This window comes from Drosophila arizonae, chromosome 3 (assembly GCF_054131065.1).
Source record: "Drosophila arizonae isolate 15081-1271.41 chromosome 3, UAZ_ARI_1.0, whole genome shotgun sequence".
In the NCBI taxonomy this organism is placed as follows: domain Eukaryota; kingdom Metazoa; phylum Arthropoda; class Insecta; order Diptera; family Drosophilidae; genus Drosophila; species Drosophila arizonae.
The window spans coordinates 28147970-28171535 of NC_142923.1; the positions used below are offsets into that span (position 1 = coordinate 28147970).

The 23566-nt window shown below is 38.3% G+C and overlaps 1 protein-coding gene across 15 annotated transcripts in view; it reads left to right on the top strand.

The window, feature by feature from the left end:
• Nucleotides 1–534: 534 nt before the first annotated feature.
• Ca-beta (Calcium channel protein beta subunit) overlaps nucleotides 535–23566 on the top strand; it is a 56831-nt gene continuing 33799 nt past the window's right edge. For 7 of the 15 annotated variants that reach the window (XM_089464171.1, XM_018004093.2, XM_018004094.2 and 4 more), the window contains exons 1-2: nucleotides 545–947; nucleotides 5194–5522. In XM_089464171.1, coding sequence (XP_089320297.1) covers nucleotides 5373–5522 — 150 coding nt within the window. In that variant the 5' untranslated portion in view covers nucleotides 545–947; nucleotides 5194–5372. Of the gene's footprint in view, nucleotides 948–5193; nucleotides 5523–23566 lie in introns of all 15 variants that reach the window. The other 8 variants (XM_089464159.1, XM_089464162.1, XM_089464163.1 and 5 more) reach the window with 3 other exon arrangements.

The following is a 23566-nucleotide window of genomic DNA, read 5'->3' on the forward strand; positions in this document are numbered from 1 at the left end:
CCATGCACGGGCGAGAAATGAAGTTGCTTCAACTCATTTCCCATTGGCGGCACATCGGAGCAAGTGCAGCTGCACTCAGGCGTCGATTGTCTGGCATAGAGGTTGATCCATGCGCTGCTGACTCCAATTGACACACACACGTATATACACATATATATGTGGTCAACAGTCAGTGATTTGAATAGTCAACAGCAGCGTGGAGCAGGAGGCGAAGTCTTGTGGGGGCTTTGACAGCTGAACTGTGGTGTGGCACGTGCTGCTGCTCTGCGCAGAATCAACATTGCGCAGTGGAAGACCGAAATGTGTGTTGTGTCTGCGTGTGTGTGTGTGTGTGTGTGGAAGCCAAGCGACTGCTGGCCATGTCAAAGCTTTGGGATAGGTCGTGCCCCAAGCTCGCCTGCTGCCATTTGTGGCCACTCGATGTGGCGTAAAGCTCATTGTGGTTCTGAGCCCGGCTGCCTGGAATTTGGTAACTGGAAGCGTCTCTAGTGGAACCTAAGACACCCAGCAGCAGCGGCAGCAGGAGTAGCAGCAGCACCAGCGTCACCCAAATTAGTTGCCAGCGTTTCGCCATCGCGTTTGTGTCTCTTGTTGTGTCCACGTAAGCGTTTAGCCCAGGGTCGAGTGGCCTGGTCCGTCGATACTGACCCGTAGCTCTCTGCTCCAGACGAGCGCGACTCCACAACAAAAAATAAAAGAATAGAGAAATAATCCGGAAAAATTAAAGAAATTCATTTAAGCACGTTTCCGCTTGAGCAGTGTCCAGAGTGTGAGCCAAGGTGCTCGTCGCGGCACGCCTAAGCCTACGTCTACGCCCACGCGTGCTCGCCTCCGCCTCCGCCTCCGCCTCCTCCGACTTCGACTTCTACGACTCCAAGTCCGACTCCTGCTCCGTGGCCGTGTCCGTGTTTTTGTGTTGTGCACTGCAAATTGCAGCATACGCAAGTGTAAGTAATCGTGTTAGTGTGCCTCTGTGTGCCAGTGTGTGCCTGTGTGTGTGTGCGTGTGCTTGCGAGTGTGTGTCAAGCCCCAAAAAAGAAGGAAAGAAAAGAAAGGAAAATAAGCAAAAAGAAGCGAAAAGAAAATAATAATGTGGTGATAAGTGAATGTTACCGAACCCCGGGGAAATCATTAGCGAGTGGCCAGCGCTCTGCACATTCCGTACGAAATGCGTTTCCTCCTGCAAGCCGTTGCTCGCCATTTAAAGCAGAGTTAGCGCGTGTCGTGACGTTTAATTATGTAAAAGCCACAGGAGCAACGCACACGAGAACAACACAAACAAACACACACACACGCACAGACACACACACAGACACAGACAGTCAGTCAGAGGCGTCACAGATACAAAAGTATCTGCAAGTTTGTCGCTCTCGCAACTCTCAGCTAGCAGCTCTCAGGTCACAGCTCGGCAGTTGGCCAGCTCGCAGCATGGAAATGCTTGGCGCAAATCGAAATTTCATTGTTAATACAAATTGATTTTTTCCTTTATTTTTTTGCTATTTGGTTTTTTATTGTGTTTGCTTTTCGTTTTCGTTTTGCATTTCGCTGAGTTTGCTTTACGCTTTCGCCTCGCCATTGTCGCTGGCCCAGCGGGCGTATACGCAACGTGGCCATCGGCCCTCTCGCTGCACTCCAAAAATGTTTGTGAACTATGCCAGAGCCCGAGTCCTGCAATTAAAAGCCAAATTGTTTGCCAGCTATTTGTGCCGGCATGTTGTTGTTATGAACTAACAACAAGAGCAAGAAGAAGCAGAAGCAGAAGTGCAGAAGCAGAAGCAGTCCAATACACTCACAAAATATATATATACGCTCATATATGTATGTATATACTTCTATACACATATACACATGTCCCTTTGGCATGCACGTGCTTGGCAGCAAAAAGTAAATTAAGCAAAAGGCTTCCACATACACACACACACACACACACATACATAAACACAAGAAAACGGAAATGAAAGAGAAAAGGAAGAAAAATGAAAAATCAATGATGCTGTCAAGTAGCCCAACGGCAACAAACATATCGTAGTCCTCTCTATGAACGTGTTCAAATATATAACGATATACTATATAAATGTTATATATATATAAATATGTACATATATAAAGATCTATATAGATATAGATACAGATAGTTATGCTTGCCCGATAACAAAATTAGTTCAAAAGGCTGTAAACTAGAATCTGACTACATTTTTCAAAAATGTTCAGCTAAAAGAATTAAAATCGAATTTAAATGAGCAAAAGCTTTACTTGAAGTTACCCTAAACATCATCTGATCTAGATTTTGAAATACACACAATAGCTAGAATATAGCAAAGGCTTCTTAGCATTATATAAAATCAAAAAGCTTGTTTTGCGGAAAAATAAGCTACATATTAAAACTGCCTTCATCCTAACAGACATTTGCTAAACAATCTGCAGCGCATCTAAATGCACCGTCCCTTCAAATTTGCTAAATGAAAAACGAAAACAAATTATAATGAAAATATAAATCTACAAAAATAGGTGCTGGAAGTGAACTCAGAACTTATTTGCGATATATACTGCCTCTACCAACACCGCTACTTCACTGCTGGAAAAGCCTAGCAGAAGTTAATGCAAGCATAGTTCAATCGAACATACAGGACTGCTTACATCATATGACATTTATAATCTATTGAATATTTGACATTCTTATGAAATGCAAGCTCCCTCAATATATTTAAAACTAATCTCAAATTTCCAGAATTTTATGCAATTTGTGCAAAATGTTTAGACTCTAGCTTTTAAGGCGTACAAGACATACTTATTTAACTGCACTTAATATGCCATGCCTCTACAATGGCGTCAAATTTACTTTTCGGTAGTCGATAGAGGATAAGATAAGACTTTATAAGTTTACTATCGATTTCAGCAATTAGCTATATATTTCCGATATTCGGTTGTCAACGCGCATTTTTAAAATACAAGATATAATATTATCGATTTACCACGCCCCAGTGGGCGTATCGAGACTATCTTAATACTTTTGCAGATGAGAGTACCTAAACGCATATATATTTCAAATTGTTCTACTCTTTAGCTTCAATAGCGTCGAGAAACTAGCTAACGGATCGACGGACATTAAAAAAATCTTACTTTTCCCTATGTAAATGAATTAGCTGCATTTCAGATAGTATAAAATGTTGACTAATTCCTGTGCCATCTTCCATGAAATGACTCTTAACGAAAGAGAGGCCAAACTTAGACCGAGAGAGCTACAGAGGTCATCTAGCTAATAAATGAAATATATTAAAAACCTGATTCTAGTTACAGCTTCAGTTTCGGCAGGTCAAAAACCTTTGCGTGCTTGCTTACCAAATTCTGTAGGTCTGTGTTGTGACTTAATTATTTACCGTCTGTATTGTCCCCTGAGTGTAAAGTATATGTAAACTATATGTGCATATACCCCATTCAAGATAGAGTACAAGTTCCTACTGGGCTCGGTCGGAAAGCCTGTGACATTTATGAACTGGCAGCGCGTATTATAATTGTGTCACAAAGCAGACAGCAAACGCGTCGCGGCGTTGCCTATAATGTGTTCATTATGCGGCTCGAGTGAGTTTTGCCAAGAGTTGGCAGTTAGCCTTGACCGCCTTGGCAGCGCCCCCTTGCCAAAAAGGGGAAAAGGAGCGGGCCTAATGCGGGATTGATTTGATTTGTAAATCATGCATCTGGCACAGAGTGAGACCGCAGATAACCAGGCCACAGCAAAATTTGCATTCCCTGGCGTGCCCTGCGAGCGCAGTGCAGTCAACGACACCTGGTGGCCTGGGCACCGGCTCTGCCAGGCTCTACCGGTGCGGTGCTTCGCGAAGTTGGTGGCGCTCCCTGAGGTGGGCCAGCCCCAACTCTGGTTAGCTTTATTAACCCCGTTTGCAGGTGCCCGCAGTCATTGTTTCAACAAGAAACTCCGGCCAGATTTCTTCTGTGGCTGGGCAAAAAGCAATTCTCAACCAAACAGCCACCCACCCACCTGCCCATCTGCCCAAACACCTTACGCTTGGCTGGTCCTTTGGCTTTGTGCTGTTCCCGAGACGTCGAGGCGTTTGGTTAAAAAACTTTATAATGTCAAGTGGTGCTACAGAAATCAGGTTAGCACCGCCTCTGCACCCACTGCACCACTGTTGCCACGGCTTACCACGGCTGCCATGGCTGCCTCTGCTGCTTCCACACTTTGTTGCCGCATAACGAATTGCAGCACTGTTGCTCAAATAGCTTCCTCATTTTCTTCGAAGTGCTTTTCCGTTTTGGCTGCAATGCAAAGTGCAACGTGTTATGAGTGCTGAGACCATCATTAATGGTGATTCTTCAACGGCTCTACACTCACAGAAAATGTTGGCTTAAATACAATTGTATATTTCACTGAAGAGTGAGAGGCTTTAATTAACTTTAGTGGTTGAAGTGCAAGCTTAATTGGAGTGGATAAAACAAAGTTTTATAACTTCACAAAAGTGCTCAAAATAATTAAAAATAATAATAACAAAATAAATTTTAATTTGAGTATGCAGTTCGTAATTTTTCAGAAAAATTGTATTTAATTTTTTTAAAAAATTTTAACTATAATTTACTTCTAGTATAAAATTACTTAACTTAACAGTAAACAATTCTTAATGTGCTATAAATTCTTGAAGATAAATCGAAAATTTGATTCAATTATTATCACGTTTTAAAAAATTATTTCAAATTTTAAAAATTTTCTTGTTTAATTTTTTTTTTTTTAACTTTTGAAAGAAACAAAATTCCAGCATTGTAAATTTATTAAGATAATTTTATTTGTATAATTTATTTTTGATTACATAGTTTTATAATTTTTGTTATTAGTCATTATTATTTAAATTTTTAAAATAATTATATTGATTTATTTCTTGTTTATAAGTTTTTATATTTACAAAATTATAATAGAAATATTATTTTCAATTAGGTTTATTTGTTAATTATTAAAATGAAAATGGAATTCTTTTATAATGTATCAAATAAATTATATACTTTACTTCTTATTATTTGTTATATACAAAAATTAATTTACAAAAATTTATTAAAACAATTTTTTTTATTTTTTCTTTTCACTTCATAAAAACATGTTCTCCTGTACTCAATTAGCAATTATTGGCAACTGTGCTGAACCACAAAATGAGAATTTCACACTTGAAGTTTCTTTGGCATTTACAGCATTCGTTCGAAGGCGACGTGAATCGAGTGTTTTGAGTGGTTTGAAATCTTTCGCAATCTTTCAAGTGTAAGCCAAAAAAATAATAATAAATAAATAAAAAATAAAAATCAAAGAAGAAGAAGAGAATCAATCAAACGCCAATTGTCAAATGTAAGAACATTGTGTAAAATTTCGTGTGATGAATGCGCGAAAATTGCAGGAAAGTTCCCTGTCCCATTTGGATGTAAATTACGTCAGTTTGCCTCATAGCAACGTCTTCGAGAACGACTTACAAGAGGAGGAAGAACTGGTACAGCACCAGCAGCACCATCTTCAGCAACAGCAACAGGTAAGCAGCTCGTCTAATCATCTTAAATTTGATAGTTTTTGTCTCAATTTCTGTATATACCTTTATATAGATATATGTATGTATATGTGGGTATGTAAATGGAAACTTCTTTCATTGTAGCTGGTCTTAACTATTGTTATAGTTTGTTAGCCAGAGCAATAAATCCGATTAAAGTACGCATTTATAAACGAAATTTGTTTAGCTTTCGATAAATCGTGGCTCCGACGACGAAATTTATGCATGTTGAATCTTAATGAGGATGGGCCAATAATCATTTTTAATAGCTCTCACTATGCTAAAACTTCGCTCTGACGCTGTGTGCGAACTGAAGGCGCGGACCGTACCGCACCGCATCACAATATTCAAATTTTTATTGTTTTTATATTGTTTGCATCACTAAAATTGGCAACTAAACCGCGTCACAAACAGTAAACACTAAACCCAAACTACTTATTTTGTATCTGGGTGTGCTCAAAGGCCATGGATGCTGCTTGCTGCCGCGACTGGCTACACAGACCATGATATCATGATCTATTTTAAGCAGCCCCAACTTGGTTAATAGGCTGAATTGATTTGCCAAGCAAGCGACGATTGTAATTGATATTAAACTGAAGTGATTCCATTCCATTGCTAAGTATCAATCGCATTATAAAGCTATGATCTGATATCATTGTTATCCTGTTATAGATTGACCTCCTTATATAAAGTTTCCCTCTTCTGGTATTCTCTTAATACGATTTATTTTTAATATGACAGCGCTTAGTATATCTTCGTCATATAATGTCCCCATCATTCCTTAATAAAACGTGGTTCTTATAAGATTTGCATTACATTATATCTGTTCTACATGTAGTTTGATGCGTATGTAGTCTTTACTCATATCCACCTTAAATGATCTTCGCATAGTTTCTAGCTCACAAGATATTCCATATGAACAATAAACTATTTGACGACGATATCATATAAAAGTGCGAACTTATCATATAAATCGCATGTCATTCCTCTTTTGATATTTTTTTAATATAATATCCTCCTCATAAGATATCCTCCATATTTATATATATGCTATTATCACCATATGACATGCTCTTTTTATGATGAAAAACTCTCTCTTTCCTTCCCTCTCTCTCATATAATACAATATACTATGTATAAGAAATCGGCCCTATGTGACCCACTTTTACAAACATTCTATGTTACTATTCATATTTATTTATTCATAATAATAATACACCATATCATAACATCATTGTCATGATCGGGGATCCCATTCATATATATTTCAATGTCTTTCTCATATGATTTCCTTGTCCTGTAATGCGATATATACTATTTTCCACAACAAATTTCCCATATGATGTGACCCTTACACTCATACTTTCATAAGATATATCTATATTCGTCTCATATGGAGCACTTCCTCATGCTCCTCATCTAAACATTTAAAAATTGATTAACATACCAATCACTTATACTTTTAAATACTGAGAGCAAATTTTAAAAGCTCGATGACATCGCCAGGCATCAAAATCATTTAAGATGATCCAAAATGTGGCACTAACTAATGACGTTAACAATGCCGATGTTAATGGCGTTGTCTCAAGAACTCGTTCCGATCGAGCAGTAATTGCGGGCGGGTCGAGGGCGTGCCAAGCACATAACACTTCCGTAAACTTACGCTTTAAAACCAGTACAGCCAAAAATATAAAAAATATAATAATAATACAAATAAGAAATAACAACAAAATGAAACAATGATCGTAGCAGCAGTTAATATCAGACTTGCGCGCATGTCCAATGTCCAATCGGAGGCAAACGAGGAGGTGTATTTCTTTTTTTTTTTTTTTTTTTTTTTGTCTTTTGGCTCGCAACTAAACCAGTTTTTAGTTTCAGTTGACTCTTTGAATAATATTCAATGATAACTGAATTTAGTGCAGGATAAATTTGATTTCAGACAAGTGGCGAAAAGCTCACGCGCAGATAAAGCAGTAGAACTACCTGACACGAGAGATACTCTGGCTAGCTGAGTAGAGGCTTTACAATATAAGATTTGAAAATTTATGAAAGATTGGGGAGTGTGAAGTATCTATTCAATATTTATATAATATAATTCATTTTATATAATATTGTTGAGAGTTGTGCTCATGTAACTGAAGAATATTATATATACTACCGAATCTATTATCACTCTATGTAAGCGTCTAAAAGAAAATTCAACTATCTTCTTTTTACATTTCACATGATCAACGGACAAAGAGAAGTGCAGGCTAGCAGACAAAAGGACAGATATATCTAGGTTCGCTCCCTTCGTCTATAAATAATTTTTGCAATCAGCACCGACTCCTTCGGCCTGACCAAATAGTATACCCCGCTTGAGTATATCCATTTTCGCAGGGAGCAACAAGACAGAGTAGCCCAGTTGAAAGTGTCTGATAGATGGATATGCGAACATTTCTAGATCAGCTCAGTTTGTCATTTTGCTAGAATATTTATAGAGACTCGTGCGCTGCTTCCTGTTGGCTAGTCAAGCACTTGCACGTATTAAAGTCTTAATACATAAACTCTTAGTATATATTTATACTCAAAGAAGGAGGTCAAGCTGAAAGAATCGAAGAGGCCGAATTGACTCTTTGTTTGAGTTCAGAGTAGATCATTTAAATATCTTACGGCACACGAAGTCGAGCTACAAAGCCTAAGCCATACAAAAATAGATGCCCAAACTGTTTCAAACTAACCCGATGAGTATATGCGTTCGCATTAGTATTAGTATCTGTATTTGTCTCTGAATTTGTATATCTGTATATATGTATCTTTATTTATATCTGTATCTGTAAGTGATTTCAGTTATGCCGCCGGCTTCATGTTGGGTAATCAAATTAATAATGGGCTAAAAATTACATTTCAAGTCGTTTGAATAAATTAACAATTATAGTAGCATACATACATATGTCTATGTATATATGCTCTTTTGGGATAAAACAATTTTCTATGCCAGCGACCATATGCTGTTAATTTATGCATAAACAAGTAAATGGTAAAGATATTCCGGTCGAAACTGTATCCAAAACACTGGGCACGATCATTAACGAGGGAAACGGCAGTTTACTAATGCGTTTGCCAACGTTTAATTACTTGAGTTTTGAGCGTATTTTTTGGTTTTAATTCGAGACATTGTTGAATGCTAGAAAATAGTCTTGCATATTTTAAGCGAGCGCTAATTCGAGGGAGTCGCCTGCAGTTCTACATAAGCCGAAGACTTAACCCTTGGCATAATAGTTCTGATTCACCTCTCATGGGGCCTAACTTCACTGGAACCGGCACAGAGATCCACAACAAATTATTTGTGGTCAAAGGTATTCAAATGAATTCTACAAAATTAATTAACTCATATATATGTATGTATGTACCTTCATGACTTCCGACGGCAGCTGCAGGGATAACAAAAAACAACTACAACAGCAATTGAGAATTTATTCGACTGCACAATACTCGTTCATATTGGTCCCAGAAAATTGTGATTTACAGCTGGAGATGAGCATATCGGTAGCTAAACTTTATTATACTTATACTTATGATTTGTAATGCTTCCATCAGTATTTTTGTGTGATCTACGGAGGTCAAAGTATTTAGACCTGCACATAGTTTCAATACGAGCTCACTGCTCAAATATTGGAAGCTCTAGTAAGAAGTTATGGCAGTTATTTGCGATGATTAATGAATGTCTCCAAATGCTGTCCAACTATCGATAGTTACTTCACTCGATGGTTTCATTCATCAGTACTATCGATCGATTTAACAGTTCATGTGGGAATTGGTTCTTTAAGAGTTTCATATTTCATTAACATTATATTTTGTTTTTTTTTTTTTTATGTAATTAAGGTATCAATATCTAAATATTGACTATTTCAATAAATAAAATTATATAATTTGTATTTGCATTTATTGCGCAAATTTCGAATTTCGAATCGATGTTTCAGCTATTCACAAAGTGTGGCGTTATCGATCAATCGTTAAAATGCATGTCCTTCATACTATCGATTGATGTCATCGATCGTTTTAACAGATCTAGGGCAAAGTTTCTTCTCCCAATAAAAAACAATATTGGCGCTGTAAAATTTATAGATATACTTAAATCATATACCCATAATGATACACATTACACAGATGCACAACCAATATACTCATCTTTACCTAGCTAAACGTGTATAACAAACACTTATACATACACAATGAAAATTGCACATGAAATCTGCGACCCTGAAAAACTCGACTTTAGCCACACAGCGCTTGGAGTTCGCATTTTATTAAATTTTTATTTATTTGTGTGTATTTTTTTGTGTTTTATTTTTGGAAATTTGTAAGCACGTAGTGCATTGAGTGAGCCCGTTAATTATAGAGCCCGATCAATTATTCATTTGGGAGATTACCTGAGCGGAGCGCAAGCGTAGCACAAACTGAACTTCACTTAAAATGATTCTGCGAATTTTTGCATTCATTCGGTCGCTGCGCTCTCTGCGTCGGCTGTGGGGCTCATTTCAATATTTTTATTGTCTGATTGAAGTGTGACGTTGGGGCCAGCAGCTGCAGACGGAGCTGGCATTGGAGCTGCGTACTCTGGACTCCGGTCGGCGTTTTGCCAAAGAGATTAATTGCCGGTCGGCTGCGTGCTTTTAAGCGTTGATCAGCGCGCGGGCGGCATTTGGGGGTACCTGATCGTCGGTGATGAGGCAGAAACGGGAATTGCAGCATGCCCAACAATTTTCATTTCCGAGTTAATTGTTTGGCTCCAGAACACAAAAGTTCATCAATCTTGTACCGATACTTTAGCTAGACATATATAAGCCCAAAACACGCCACACAGCCGCACGCACCTCCAATTCATCTGAATCACTGCACGGATTACCGCATTAACAGTAAGTCTCACAGTTTCAAGTATTTCTCCAAAAAAGTATAATTATCTATCCCAATATGTTGGATATCAGACTTTAGCATATAGCACAAACAAGACTCCCTAATCTAACTGATCAAGAACTCCAAATGATTTGATAATAAATAATTTTGAATACAACAACTATGAGTGCTATAGTTGGGTATACCCGACTAGAACACACTCTGAACTCGGCTAGTTAATCTAGTATTTAAATTCTTTGCTTTTTGCTTACATTCATTTTAAGAAAATCCATATACCCTAAATGATCCGTCACTTTAGAGTATACGAATTTACCGGAATTCCGAATCAATTGCTAATATTTAACGGGAACTCCATCATGAAGTTGCAGCTGCGCATGGCTCAGACAGTACTTCGCACAGCTAAAGAGCTTAAATCTTTATTAATTATGATGATGATGATGACATAATATGGAACGGACATAATCTTCTATCGCGCTGAATGGAGAAATCTTTTAAACAAAACAAGAAACAATGTAAAATCACAATATATTTTAGTTACATTGAAATTGATTCTCCTAAAGTTTACTTAAGGATTCTGTTTCAGGAACTACTAGTCTCAGTGTAATACATATGTATATATATACCATTTCGAATATTGTTTAAAATTAATTTTGTATATTTAGTAAACATTAGATATATTTTATTTACATATATTTTATTCATTTAAGTTTTAATCAAGATCTTTCTATGTGATCGTTTTATGTTTATTTTCATATTTTTCTAATGAATAAATTTCTTAAATGAATTTCGAAATTGTCCATCTTTAAGTCCGTCCGTATTAGGGCCTTGAAATTTAAGATATATATACTCATATATATATCGTCGTCTGATAAAAAGTCAAGATTTTCCCGATATGTTCACCAAATGGAGAAATCTTAGAAATCCTATTGATTAATGTGCTTGAAAATGGGAAATTTTGATTATATACTCGGGCTTATAGCCCAAAATCAATAAGCCAAAATAAATATGGAAGACATACATATGTATGTATTTACCGTAATTTTTGTGGCAAGGGGGCAGGGTGAAGGCGTGGTCATATTGTTAAAATAAATTTACCGAAATTCTGGTTTAGTATACCTTAAGTATACGCAAAATTTTAACCTCCTAGCTTTACTTTTTCCCAATATTTCCGGTATTTTTCTTATACTGCATTAGAGTCATGATAGCCCAAATTTTGTTGTAGAGTCTTGTATCGTATCTAAACTAAATTTCTGTTGACATCCCGTATTGATTTGCACAAAAACAAGATATTTATACAAATTGGGAACGTAGAGTACCGGAAAATGGATCTCAGCCGTATATAAGTATTCCGCAGTCGTTAACAACCGACTGCAATATTCTAATTTGTTTTATTACTATTTACTTCATGTGATTTGTTTCCACAGTAAAGTCAATACAACATTTTAAATTGATAAACAAAATGCTCAGTTCAATCCCTGAAAATATGCCGAGTAGGTGTATCTGGAAATTAATAGGGCTTGGCCATATAAATGCTCTCGAATGAACGCTTCGTTGGCCTCGTTTCTGTGGACCGACAAGAGGTTGGCAGTTGGGCAGTTTGGACAGTTGACCGCGGAAATTAGACAACGCTTTCCACCTGCCCGAACTGAAACGGACAGCCAAATTTGGTGATGACGTCGGCCACCACCGGCGCAGGTGAAAATCAAGCGTTCCTGCCGCCTCTGTCACCGGCCCGCGACCCGCGGCCCGCGGCCTGCGTTGTCGTGCTCATTCCTGTTGCGTGTGAATTTTCAGATGGTCCCAATGCCTGTGTTCAATTTCTCGAATTCAATTCGATTTCGTGTTGTTGTTGTTGTTGTTGTTTCTTTCTTGTTCGTTTGTGTCCCAGATGCAGCACACACGTGTTGACAGAGACACGCAGCTAGGCCGTGGAATACAGGTAGTCCTGGCCCATAGGCCATAGGCCGTAGGCCGCAAATGAAATCATCGGACTTCAACTGTGGTCACGGCCAGTTGACATAGCCACAGGTCTGGCCTCAGAGACCGCAATTGAATTGAAAATCGATTTTGAGGCCGAGCACCAACAACAACAACAACAACAACAACGAGGACGTCGATGAAAAAGGTCAAATGCATTGCACTAAGTGAAACTCGATATCGATAAGCGAGCAAATCTAAACCAAGTCCAAGCCGAGCCAAGCTGCATCTAGTGCAAACATCCTGGACAGCTGCCGCTTGGCCAGCCACAAGGACGCAACGCCAGCACCTCAGTCAAGGCAGACCGGAGCAGAGCCGAGCCAACAAGTTAAACCGAACACCCCACAAATACCCAAACACTCTTCTAGCAGATGTTAATGTGGGGCGCCTCTAGGCACATATGTGTATGCGAGTGTATGGGCATGCATGTGTGTGCATGTGTGTGTGTGGGAATTGTAATTAGTGGCACTTTCCCAGTTCTTTTGTTTGCGCACACTTGACACAGCAACGATTGCGGCCAGCCCAAGCTGGGACGAAGGAACCAGAGCCCAAACTGACACGTAATATCTGTATATATAAATATATACTTATGTATAAATGTATGTATAAATATGTATATATACAGCAAATAATATCTTGGCCCAGACAGCATTTACAGCCTTCGTCAAAAGTATTTGCACAACAAACATTTTGTTTCTTCTTCTTCTTTTAAATATGATATTTCTGTTTTTGATATACATGTATAGGGATTCACGTAATATTTTAATTTGCTAAACTAGTTAATAAAATATGCTCGATAAATTTGTCTAACATTTAAATTGGCGTTTTTATTGATTTTCAACATTTTTTAGTTTAACTATCCAATTACATTTTATTAATATCAAAATAATCTAAACATACATTTCTTTACAATTAAATCAATTTCTTTGAGGAAGAAATAGACTGGTGTGAATGAATGTTACATTATTAGAGTTTTTGGCTTCTTTTTGCTAGAAGCAAGCTTTTCAGAAATTGAATTTAATTTGATAAAACTAATTATGTATTTTTTAAGTGAGTTTTCATTATAAGAAAATCCAAGAAATTTAATGTGACATGACTAAAGATGGAAATATTAGCTCAGGCATATATTGTGCCGACAATCATATAAAGGATGATTGGAGTGGAGTGGGTTTGGAATAAAACAGCGGAGTCGGCATTAGTGAGAATAACTGCTTTATCAATATATACAATTGAAGAACTACTAATCCACAAATAAACATAATTATATTCCTTCATTAATTTGCATTTCATTAATTGTTTTAGAAGGTTTATATCATCTTTTCATTTCAATATTTGAAAAGATGATATAAGCCTTACATTAAATTATATGGGAACTTTTGATGAGCTACGTTCGTATTATCGGACCTCTTAATTAAAATATCCAATAGAGCCCTCCCTTTATCAAGTGTCAAAATCAAAATAATTAAATTTTGGTATTCATTAGAGGAAACGCCATGGCAAATTTGTAGACAAACTAAATGATCGATCATGGCCGATAAAAAGATTAAAACAAGATTAATGATTAAAAAAATAATAATAAATAAATAAATATTCCTATAAAAATACTCAAATGTATATATTTAATATGCCAATTCTCTAAGGACAGGCAGACTGACAGGTCGTTTTAAATGTGCCACGCCCATTACATATATTCACACTCGCCCACTTGCAATTTGTTAGGGCATATCAAGAATATGTATATACTTTATGGGGTCTGCCACACCTCCTTCTGCCTGTTACATAAATTTCAAGAAGACCATTATATCTGGGCTTCCCATTTTAAATTGCTTCAGAGTATAAAAATGCTCACCGTGTCAATACTTTTGATTAGAACTGTACCTCCTTTGAGATTATGGCCCTTGCCTAGAGGCTTCCGACTGCACATACGCCGGATATCATATGCATTTTTAGAAATATTAACTAAAATTTACATTTAAAAAGTTTTCTTTTAAGTTTTATTGCCAAGACGAACGACATTTGTTTTTAAAAGGTGTCGTGCGGCCATATTAAACACATCTCCACCCACATAGGATGGGCGAAAGAGAGTTCAAACGCTCTTTTCCTATTGTCTCTTGCCTGGGTTTCGTAAGTTCGCTTCGGTCGGGACACATTCATCAAAATTATTTTATATACAAATTATGCAAAGTAGTTGGTTGAACTGCACTCAACCCGAAATGTGTAGGCACTTTCCAAAACGAGCTAAGATCTTGCTGGAGACCCTAAATCAACCGGCGAGAGGAAGAGAAAGAGCCGCGGCGCGACCAAAACTTATTTTTGGGGAATTATTTGCCATTGTTTTGTCGCAATTGTTGTCATTGTTATCGGGTAGTGGGGTTTGCGTTTCCACCATAATTCTTTTAATTATAATATATGATCTATTACATTAGGCAACTACATATTTCTCGCACACTTGTAACACATTTTAGCATATTTTATTAATTTAAATAACTCAAGTCGGCCACTCGAACAGATCTGGACGGCACGATAAAGCGTCCGAGCTAAGCTGATCGTGCAGCGCAGGGGGCACGGGTGGGTAAGACGCCGGAATACGCGCGTTTGCTCAGCGATATGTGACGAAATGCCGGACAGCCGGTTGAAAGTCGCAACAGAGCTGAAGACTGAAGAAAACCCAGCGAAGCGTCCAAGCGATCGCATCCACCTTCGTTTATTTGAGTCGAGGCCGCTAATTAAATTCAGTGGAAAACAGGCGCATTTACCGAGCGACAAACGCACAAGCTCAAGCCCACCACAACTATCGCATTTGAGACAAAAAAGACTCCCACTACTGTTTGTAATTTGTTTATTATCATTTACCTGTACCTGTGCCCCTGCCTGTACCTGGCAGCAATTGACGTTCGCCCACCTTCGCTTCGTTCATTTGCTTTTCACCGACTTCGGCATGGCATTGCGTCGACATTCCTGACATCCGTGGAACATGACTAATGGGTGTCTAAGTGACGAATACGCCCCTTGGCCTACTATCAATGCTGGGAAATCCAATTTTGGAAGCAGGGTAGGCGTACAATGGAATTATAGTAATCAAGCAGACAGATCGATTCGGTAGCTGCTTGAACTTCTAATTCTAGTTCTAGTTAGGAACAACATCTACCTCTTCTAGAATACCGAGGATTTTTCTTTTATCACATATTAGCAGACAATCTATATATATATTCTCTGTGGAAGGAGTGTTTTTATCACTATCTAAAGCTTGATAATCCTAACTGAATTGCTATTGCAGTTATACATAGTTTTCCCCATTTTCTAAAACCGTGGACAAGACCCTAAGTCTATTAGTAGAGGCGCTTAATAGTAAATAAATCTCGTGGTAAAGCTGTTAACGAAAGAGTTCTTCCAATTTCCATGACCTAGCTATATAAAAAATATACTGATGAATTGAATGAATATATAATATATATTAGAATTAAGAGTATGAACATGGCAAAATAGTCATTTCTCGTAACCAATATACTCGCTTAGGTTCCTGAACCAGCATATTCGTTTGATGTCTCTCTCTCTCTCTCACTCTCTCTCTCTCTACTGCCCTTCTAGGCGATTCTCATGTTATGACAGCATATTTTATTTCATTTCCTAAACTAGTTCTGTCAAAAATTCAAGTGAATTTGCATTTTAGCCTAATACTACATAAATCTGTTTTAATGGCGCATAGAAAATAATGCCTTATTTTGCGATTCTCATACTGTGCTAGTGCGTTTTTAGTACGACTTTCTAAGCATGTTCTCCAAAGAGTCAAAAGTCAATTTGCATATGGGCCTGTCAGCACATAAATCTCTCTATCACCCAGCAGCAACGTGTCAAGTGCACACACAAAGCGCCATTAGCTCATGGGAATTTTGGATGCAGCTGCGGGTGCCGGTGCCGATGCCGGTGCTGGTGCTGGTGCTGGTGCAGCTGGCGGGTGCCAAAAGTCAATAGACAGCATTGTTTGCCCACTGCACACAGAAGGGCTGCATAATCAAGGAAGGGCTCGATTCCCGGCTGGTGCGAGGCGTCAGCGTTTATTAAATGCCGCCAATCCTTCGATGATGCAGCAGCTCGCACGTGTTAAATGCCTCAATGTCAAGTGGCTAATAGAGCAATCGGCGCTGATGCGCTTTGAATAATGATATCTGGCTACCGTTAACAAAACCAAAATGAATGAAAACCCAAAGAAAAACAAAAACCGAAGCCGACACCAACTCCGAAAAACTCTAACCCCAAGACAACAAGTGTCGCTCCTGACTCTGGCTGTGATCCTCATGCGCCATCAGTCACTCAGGCGCCGTAGATGTTGAGATGTTGATGTTTTGACATCACAACATCATTATCTACTCATTGTCTAGCTCGAACTGAGACTGAGACTGAGACTGAGACTGAGGCTGAGGCTGAGGCTGAGGCTGAGGCTGACACTGAGGCCGAGTCTTTGCCCCAATCAGAGGCAGACGTCATTTTAGAGAGATGTGCCTCATCATCATCAGCTGGGCAGCAATAGAAATACAAAGTGAAACAGAAACAGTTGGAGCAGCAGTTGATACCGATCCCATGTAATTAGGGGCCGAGCCCTACAAAGTGCCCGTTCAGCCTTCGCCTCGATTTGATTGTTTCACCTCATAACAACTACGCACACTCTCTGAGAGCCCATTTTGTATTTGATTTGTGTCCAACGGGCTCAATTGAAAGACCCAAGCTAATGTCACTGCGTTGCCGGAGCAGTAAAGATTTCAATCGTTGCACACTCGGCCCGATGGTAATCCGGGCGAGAATACATCTTGTTTTACAGCCCGAAAGAAAGTGTGAATCAATTAGTCTCGAGCACAGACTCGTTTGTTTACTTTGCCAAAAGGAAAAACCAAAAGCAATTAGACATTTTTTTATAGCTACTCGATTTAACTACTCAAAGTCCAATCCTCATCATGTTTCTCTTGTTGTTGTTGTTGTTTTTGCTGGGTTCGCTGTGTCTCCTGCCCGTTGTCAAAGTGTCGTAAAAGTGTTTGTTCGTTGGGTGAAAGGCCTGGCTATAAACTCGTAAGTACACAAACTCCGATGACAGCATTGCGGCATTGGCAGCGAGGCTCAGGCCTAGGCAAGTGACGGTGCAGGGAATACCCATTGGAATACCCATTGGCCCCCTCTTTTACAACAAGAATTTGTCAAAACGAGAAAAATTGTTGCTAAATGCGAACGCTGCGTCATCATCGTTCCGCTCACAGATCGGATCGGACCGGCATCGTCATCGTCATCGTCACGGTTCTTGGGGTAAGTGAGAACCACCTCGAACTCAAATCTTTGGCACGCGTTCGCTGCGCTGCGTTGATCTAGCGACTGCGACGTCAGCGTCGACTGCGCCAGCACCAATTGAAATGATTAGTTTGAGTTGTCAGATTTTGACAAGCGGTTGTCATCTAGCCTGTCAAACATTTTGGTTTCGCTTGCCTTGGCAATGAAAAATTGACAAATTCTCTCATTTCTTCTGCTGCCCTTGTAGAACATTTCGATTCTGTTTTATTTCATTCAAAAAGGTTAATGATTACAGATGGTTTGATTTGTTACTGAAATTCAATATTTTAGATAAAGAATATATAGTTTTTGAGTAGAACTATTTGTATGTCTAAAACATAAGGTTTTTATGTTTAGTTTCAAGTATACAATGTGAAGAAGGCCTTTCTTAGCGATTCTCAGAGTTAAATCAAAAATATATGCTAAATTAATTTTAATAAATTTTATTAGGCATATTCCCTTATTTAATGTATTGAAAATAAGGGAATAATGGAAATACATAAAATGGATTTTCATTGTAATTATCAGAGCTGTAATATTATTATAGTAAAATCAAATTATTTCTTGACTTCTTGAGTCTATGAACATGCGTATACATTCTATTACATGGTATTAGAGGTTTGATTCTGTATTCCCTGCAAAATTGAAACGGTATTCTGTGGTTGCCCGATTAAGAGACGTCTTTTTTCCTACTTACCTTAATGAGAGTCAAATCAGAGAAGCATGCCAAGTCTCGCATTTCTGTCACTTTATTCGTTAAAGAGTCCATTAACCTGTTTATTATTATAGACAAAGCAATTTTATCTTACAGAATAACTATTTCAATGCAACAATCTGACTCTATCTTTCAATTTATACTTCTAAAGTATTCTAAATGGTAAATAAAAACCCGTCTTTCCAGATAATAAGCATAAGCATTAAACGAGTAAAGTATCATCAGCAACATAACTATATAAGATTCTTTGATAGTCTTATTATTTAATATCATATATTAAAAAAGAGCAAATAATTAAGATTGGAATAAAGTACAAATTTGTAAAATAGTATTGTTTATAAGTAAACTGCTTTTCCTTGCGATTCCAATGTCCAAGAACACTATCATTGCTTTCTTAAAGAAAGTAGAGTTGCTAACGGCCTCTCCTTGCTATTCTCATGTTCACGCTTCAGCGTACAGCTTAAAGATGTTATTTTATTAATATTTTACATATTCTAAATTCCCCATCCACCCCATTCTTGAGTTCTGGTCTAGTCCCACATAATCAAGCTGCCTTGAATTACATTTGGTTTGATTGATAACGCCGCTCAGAAAACAAAAGAAACGTCAACATTTTGGGCCATCGGAGACTAAAGCAAACGTCAAAAGCAATCAAACAATCAAGGCAAGTAAAAAGTCCATAGCTGACTTCGTATAGAGTTTCGTAATTAAATGTGAATATGTAATTTCGAAGCTTTATTTGTATCGTAGGCAACGATAACTGGACTTTGATCATAACTGGGCATAATTATAGTCCCAGGGCCCATAACCCGAAATTCAGTCAGGGCACACTGACTAGACACACATTTACACGCACACACAGAGAGAGCTACTCACACGCTAACAGAATTTTTAGAGCTTCAAAAAGATGGTGTACTATAAAAGTGCTTTATATAATTTTCCCATAGCTGACCGATGCACGGAACGAATCTTTATTTATGGCATAATGATCGCTGGACTCCCAATAGTACCCCAGCTCCCGAGTCTTCTTTGCATGCAGAGAGAGCGTGAGAGAGAGAGAGAGAGAGAGAGAGAGAGAGGGAGAAGACGAGTCGCTACGGTTGCCCGTCTCATCGCTTTACGATCAATGCTCGTATATATATTTGTGTGTGTGTGTGTGTGTGTGTGTATTGGGCATCATCTGGACCCGTCTCTGGCCAGGTCTTCGATAATTCTTTATTATTTCTTTAAAACTTCACCTTTAATTAAACACGAAACGAAATTATAAAATTGTACCTGCTTTAGCAGCCACCACTGTTCCAAGTCCAACTCCGAGTTTCGACTTCTTCGTGCCGCAGTTGTTGCTATTGCTGTTGTTGTTGTTGCTGTTTGTTGTCTCTTTTGTTGTTGTTGTGTTTGTTTCAGCCCACGGGGGAATTTTTACCTGAGCCATCGAGCATCGAGCGACCAGCGCACGCAGCGTCCCGCTCACCTCATCGCTCTTCCCTCTCGCCCCGACCTCTCATATGTGTGTGTCCCCAAATTCGATCAATTTAGATACAAACACCCATTTATGCATCAGTACCTTTTATTAAACTACTAGCATGTATGTATCCATCTCTCTCTCTCTCTCTCTCTTACACACACTCTCTCTCTGTCTATGCCTCTCTGCATCTGTGTGGGTCTCAGACGCTGTGCTACGTGCTGCCTTAATAAGCCCGTTAATGGAATATTAGGCAATGGCAAAGAGTTTCAATTCGGCTCGGGGTAGACAATCAATATCAATACACTACACACACTGCGAGTGACAGAGACATCGGCCCAGCGGCTGCCCGGCCGGGGACAGAGCCAACTCCAAATTGTCGACGGCTGCTGCGACTGCTGCTGCTGCTGCTGCTGCTGCCGTTGTTCGGCTTTCGGTGACCAGCTCTCTGAGCATCACACGATCGAAAGATTTTAGTGCTGGAATGCAATAAAAATTTTATTTTTGTTTTGTTCGATTTGATACAAGTTTTATAGTTGGACCGCTTATTGTGTGTAGGAGATATGCGTACGTACATATATGTACATACCACTATATGACAGTACACACACACACACGTATACACAATAAGAGTAACAAAAAGAAGTAAAGCTGCTCTAGGCAAGAGTGGACGACTGGCAGATACCCTACATACTACAGATAACAGATTCTTCAGGCATTATCGACTACATGCATACATAAGGAGATATGCACATATATATATATATATGTGTGTATATAAATATACTTACATATACAACCGCACACATAAAAGCTTTCGCTAGGCTGACTCTACTTCATTATGGAAAATAGTTATTAAATAATTTAGGGTCCAGATCTAATCAAATTCATCTTTCAGATTAAAGAAAAAATACAGAAAAAAAAGCTATGCCATATTTTTGTTTTTAAATAGAACACCTTTTATGAAATTAAGATATAGAATACTCAGTATTTTAAATGGATATTTAAGAGCACAGGTCTTGGATAAAGACTCTTAAATATGATTCGTATAATATAATGTTGATAAAATTGAGAGGAATAAATTTATTCAAAAGCGTCATAAAACTCTACTATTTAAATCATTTTTTTTAATTTTAGAGAAAGTTGGCAAGGTATGCGAAAACCAAAAGTATTCATGGAAGCAAACCATCCATAAACCTAGGTTTGGCTGGTTGCAATGACAACTTCAAAGTATCAAATATGATCGATATATTGAAAGGAAATCAGATATGGAAAAAACTTTAAGTGTATTCAAATATCAAATGAATACATTTAAAGTATAGTTTGTAAATTATTTTTTATTAATTTAAGAGTTCAGCGCTGGGTGTAGTTCAGCTTGGTATAGTTTACAATACTACATTTATATGGGCGAATTTAATAAACTCGTTAGGTTCAACAAAAACAGATGCCTTATGGGTGTATGCCTTATGGGTGTATCTCACAGATATATATTTGTATAAATATATTCGAATTCACAATTGGTTTAATATATAATGATTTTCGTTGTGTAAATACTCTTGGCTGTAACTGTATTTCTATTGAGATCAAATCGATATATTACAAGTATGTTATAGGCTTAATAGCCCATTCAATATCGTATTTTTAGACGGACTCAACTTGATCTGTTGATTCAGAATGAATGCACTTTAAGAGATTTGCCACGCCCTTTACGAACTATTAAAGTACTCTTTGGTAGGTGTAGAAAAATCAATCACAAATGGCTTCAAAGTAACTATTGAGATATGAATACCCTGGGAGCAATATCTAATGAAAAGACCAATTTTATTTGTTTATGACCAGCGAAATTAGGACAGGATGTGGAGTTGGCTGACCTGAGAATTTCTATTGTTTATGATATGTTCAATGTATTATGTACATAAGTGGATCTACATCTCTCTATGTACATATCATATGCAAAAGACAAGATAAATACAAATTTTCTGTATCTCTGATATTTTCAGAGTTTTAAGTGTATTTCAAAGTTTCCGCCCAAGCTTCAACTAATTCAAGTCTGCGCCATTGCACAAGGTATTAGTGTCTCTTCTCTGCTCTCTGGGTCTTCTTCTTGTTCGTTATGTGTCGTTGTCGCTCTGTGGCTGTAATAAATATTTGATACTCGCACTAAACCCGAATTAACATAATTTGATCGAGCGGTTTGCCGCTGAGGGCCGCGGTCCACTGACAGCGATGCATTTTTTATATACCCGCCTGCCCGCCTGCCCGCTGGACACATCGGAAAATTATTACATGGAAAACGATACCTTTTCCCCTCACTCGCTCGCTCGCTGCAATAAAGAAGATGCTTTCTTTCCATCTATCGTCTGGGAGGATCTATGTATTATGATCATGCTCTCTAATGCGGCATGGACAGAGCGACACGCAGACGGACAGAGAGACACATACGTATACCAACTAGACTAATGTTATTACCACAAGCAATAGAGAAAGAAAGAGAGAAAGAAAGACAGACGCACAGCATAGAGAAGAAGATCTGTAACTAAAATTTATTCAAAACTGATTCGAAAAGAAAGAAACGTCGCCATCTCTCTCCCCTTTCTTCGGCGAGACTCGTTAAGAATAGATTCCCGATTCGTGGACCATGGTAATGCGTGTGACTGCCATTAGAGCAAAGTACTTTGGACATTTCTTACCCTGTCGTTGTCGCTAGGCCCTGTGCCTGCCCCTGCCCCTGCCCCTGCCCCTACCTCAGTCCCTGTCCCTATCCCCATCTCCATTTCTCACTCCAACAGACATGCATTAGTTACCGATACAGCATCAGCATTTCACTAGATTCACGTTTTCTTCGTTTTTGGCTTTCTTTCACCTACAAGATTTATCGCTTTGTATTTGTATTATTTTTAGTTGTTTTATGTCAGCTGCAATCCCGACCAACTGCTCGGCTTTCCCTCCACATCCTCCAGCCCCCTTCCCCTTCCCCATACCCGTCCACTTCCCCAATGCATTGCATACCTTTATAGCACTTCACATGCAATCATATTATACAAAGTTAGCTTTTGAGAGACGCTGCGACATTTTATTGATGCTGGATGCGCATTCAGCTCGAATAAGTTTCTTTCCTCCACGCAATGCCCAATGTAATATAATTAGTTTCTCTGTTTTCCTCTGATTGGGTATGTGGAGGCGTCTATTTTAAGCTCTTATTGCTCCGGCCACTTACTCGGGGGGCGCCCGGGTAGTGCTTCAAGCGGCGCGAGAGAGAACAATATTAAATATGTCACAGAATTGTCTAAAAATACTCAGCAATTATACAAATTTATGAAATCTGAATGCATTTTTGCCGAAACTAAAAAGTTCTGCATGAATACTGGAATGTGGAAGAGCAAATATGAACTGGCCAAATGAAATGGGGTCAAGCGCCAAAGCAAGCATCTCTCTTAAATGGAATGCTCTAAATCATCTGAAACCTAATCTACGTGAGTGTCGCCTTCTTAATTTCCTCATTTGTATTCTATTTAGAAATAAACGTATTATCTTTTGCATAGAATAGTTGAAACAAAACAAACATTAATTAGCCAGCATTCCAATTGGCCGTACTCGACTGCATGATACTCGTTCATGTACTCCGAAAAATAGAGTTAAATTCAATTTAAGAAATTCATTGAATTT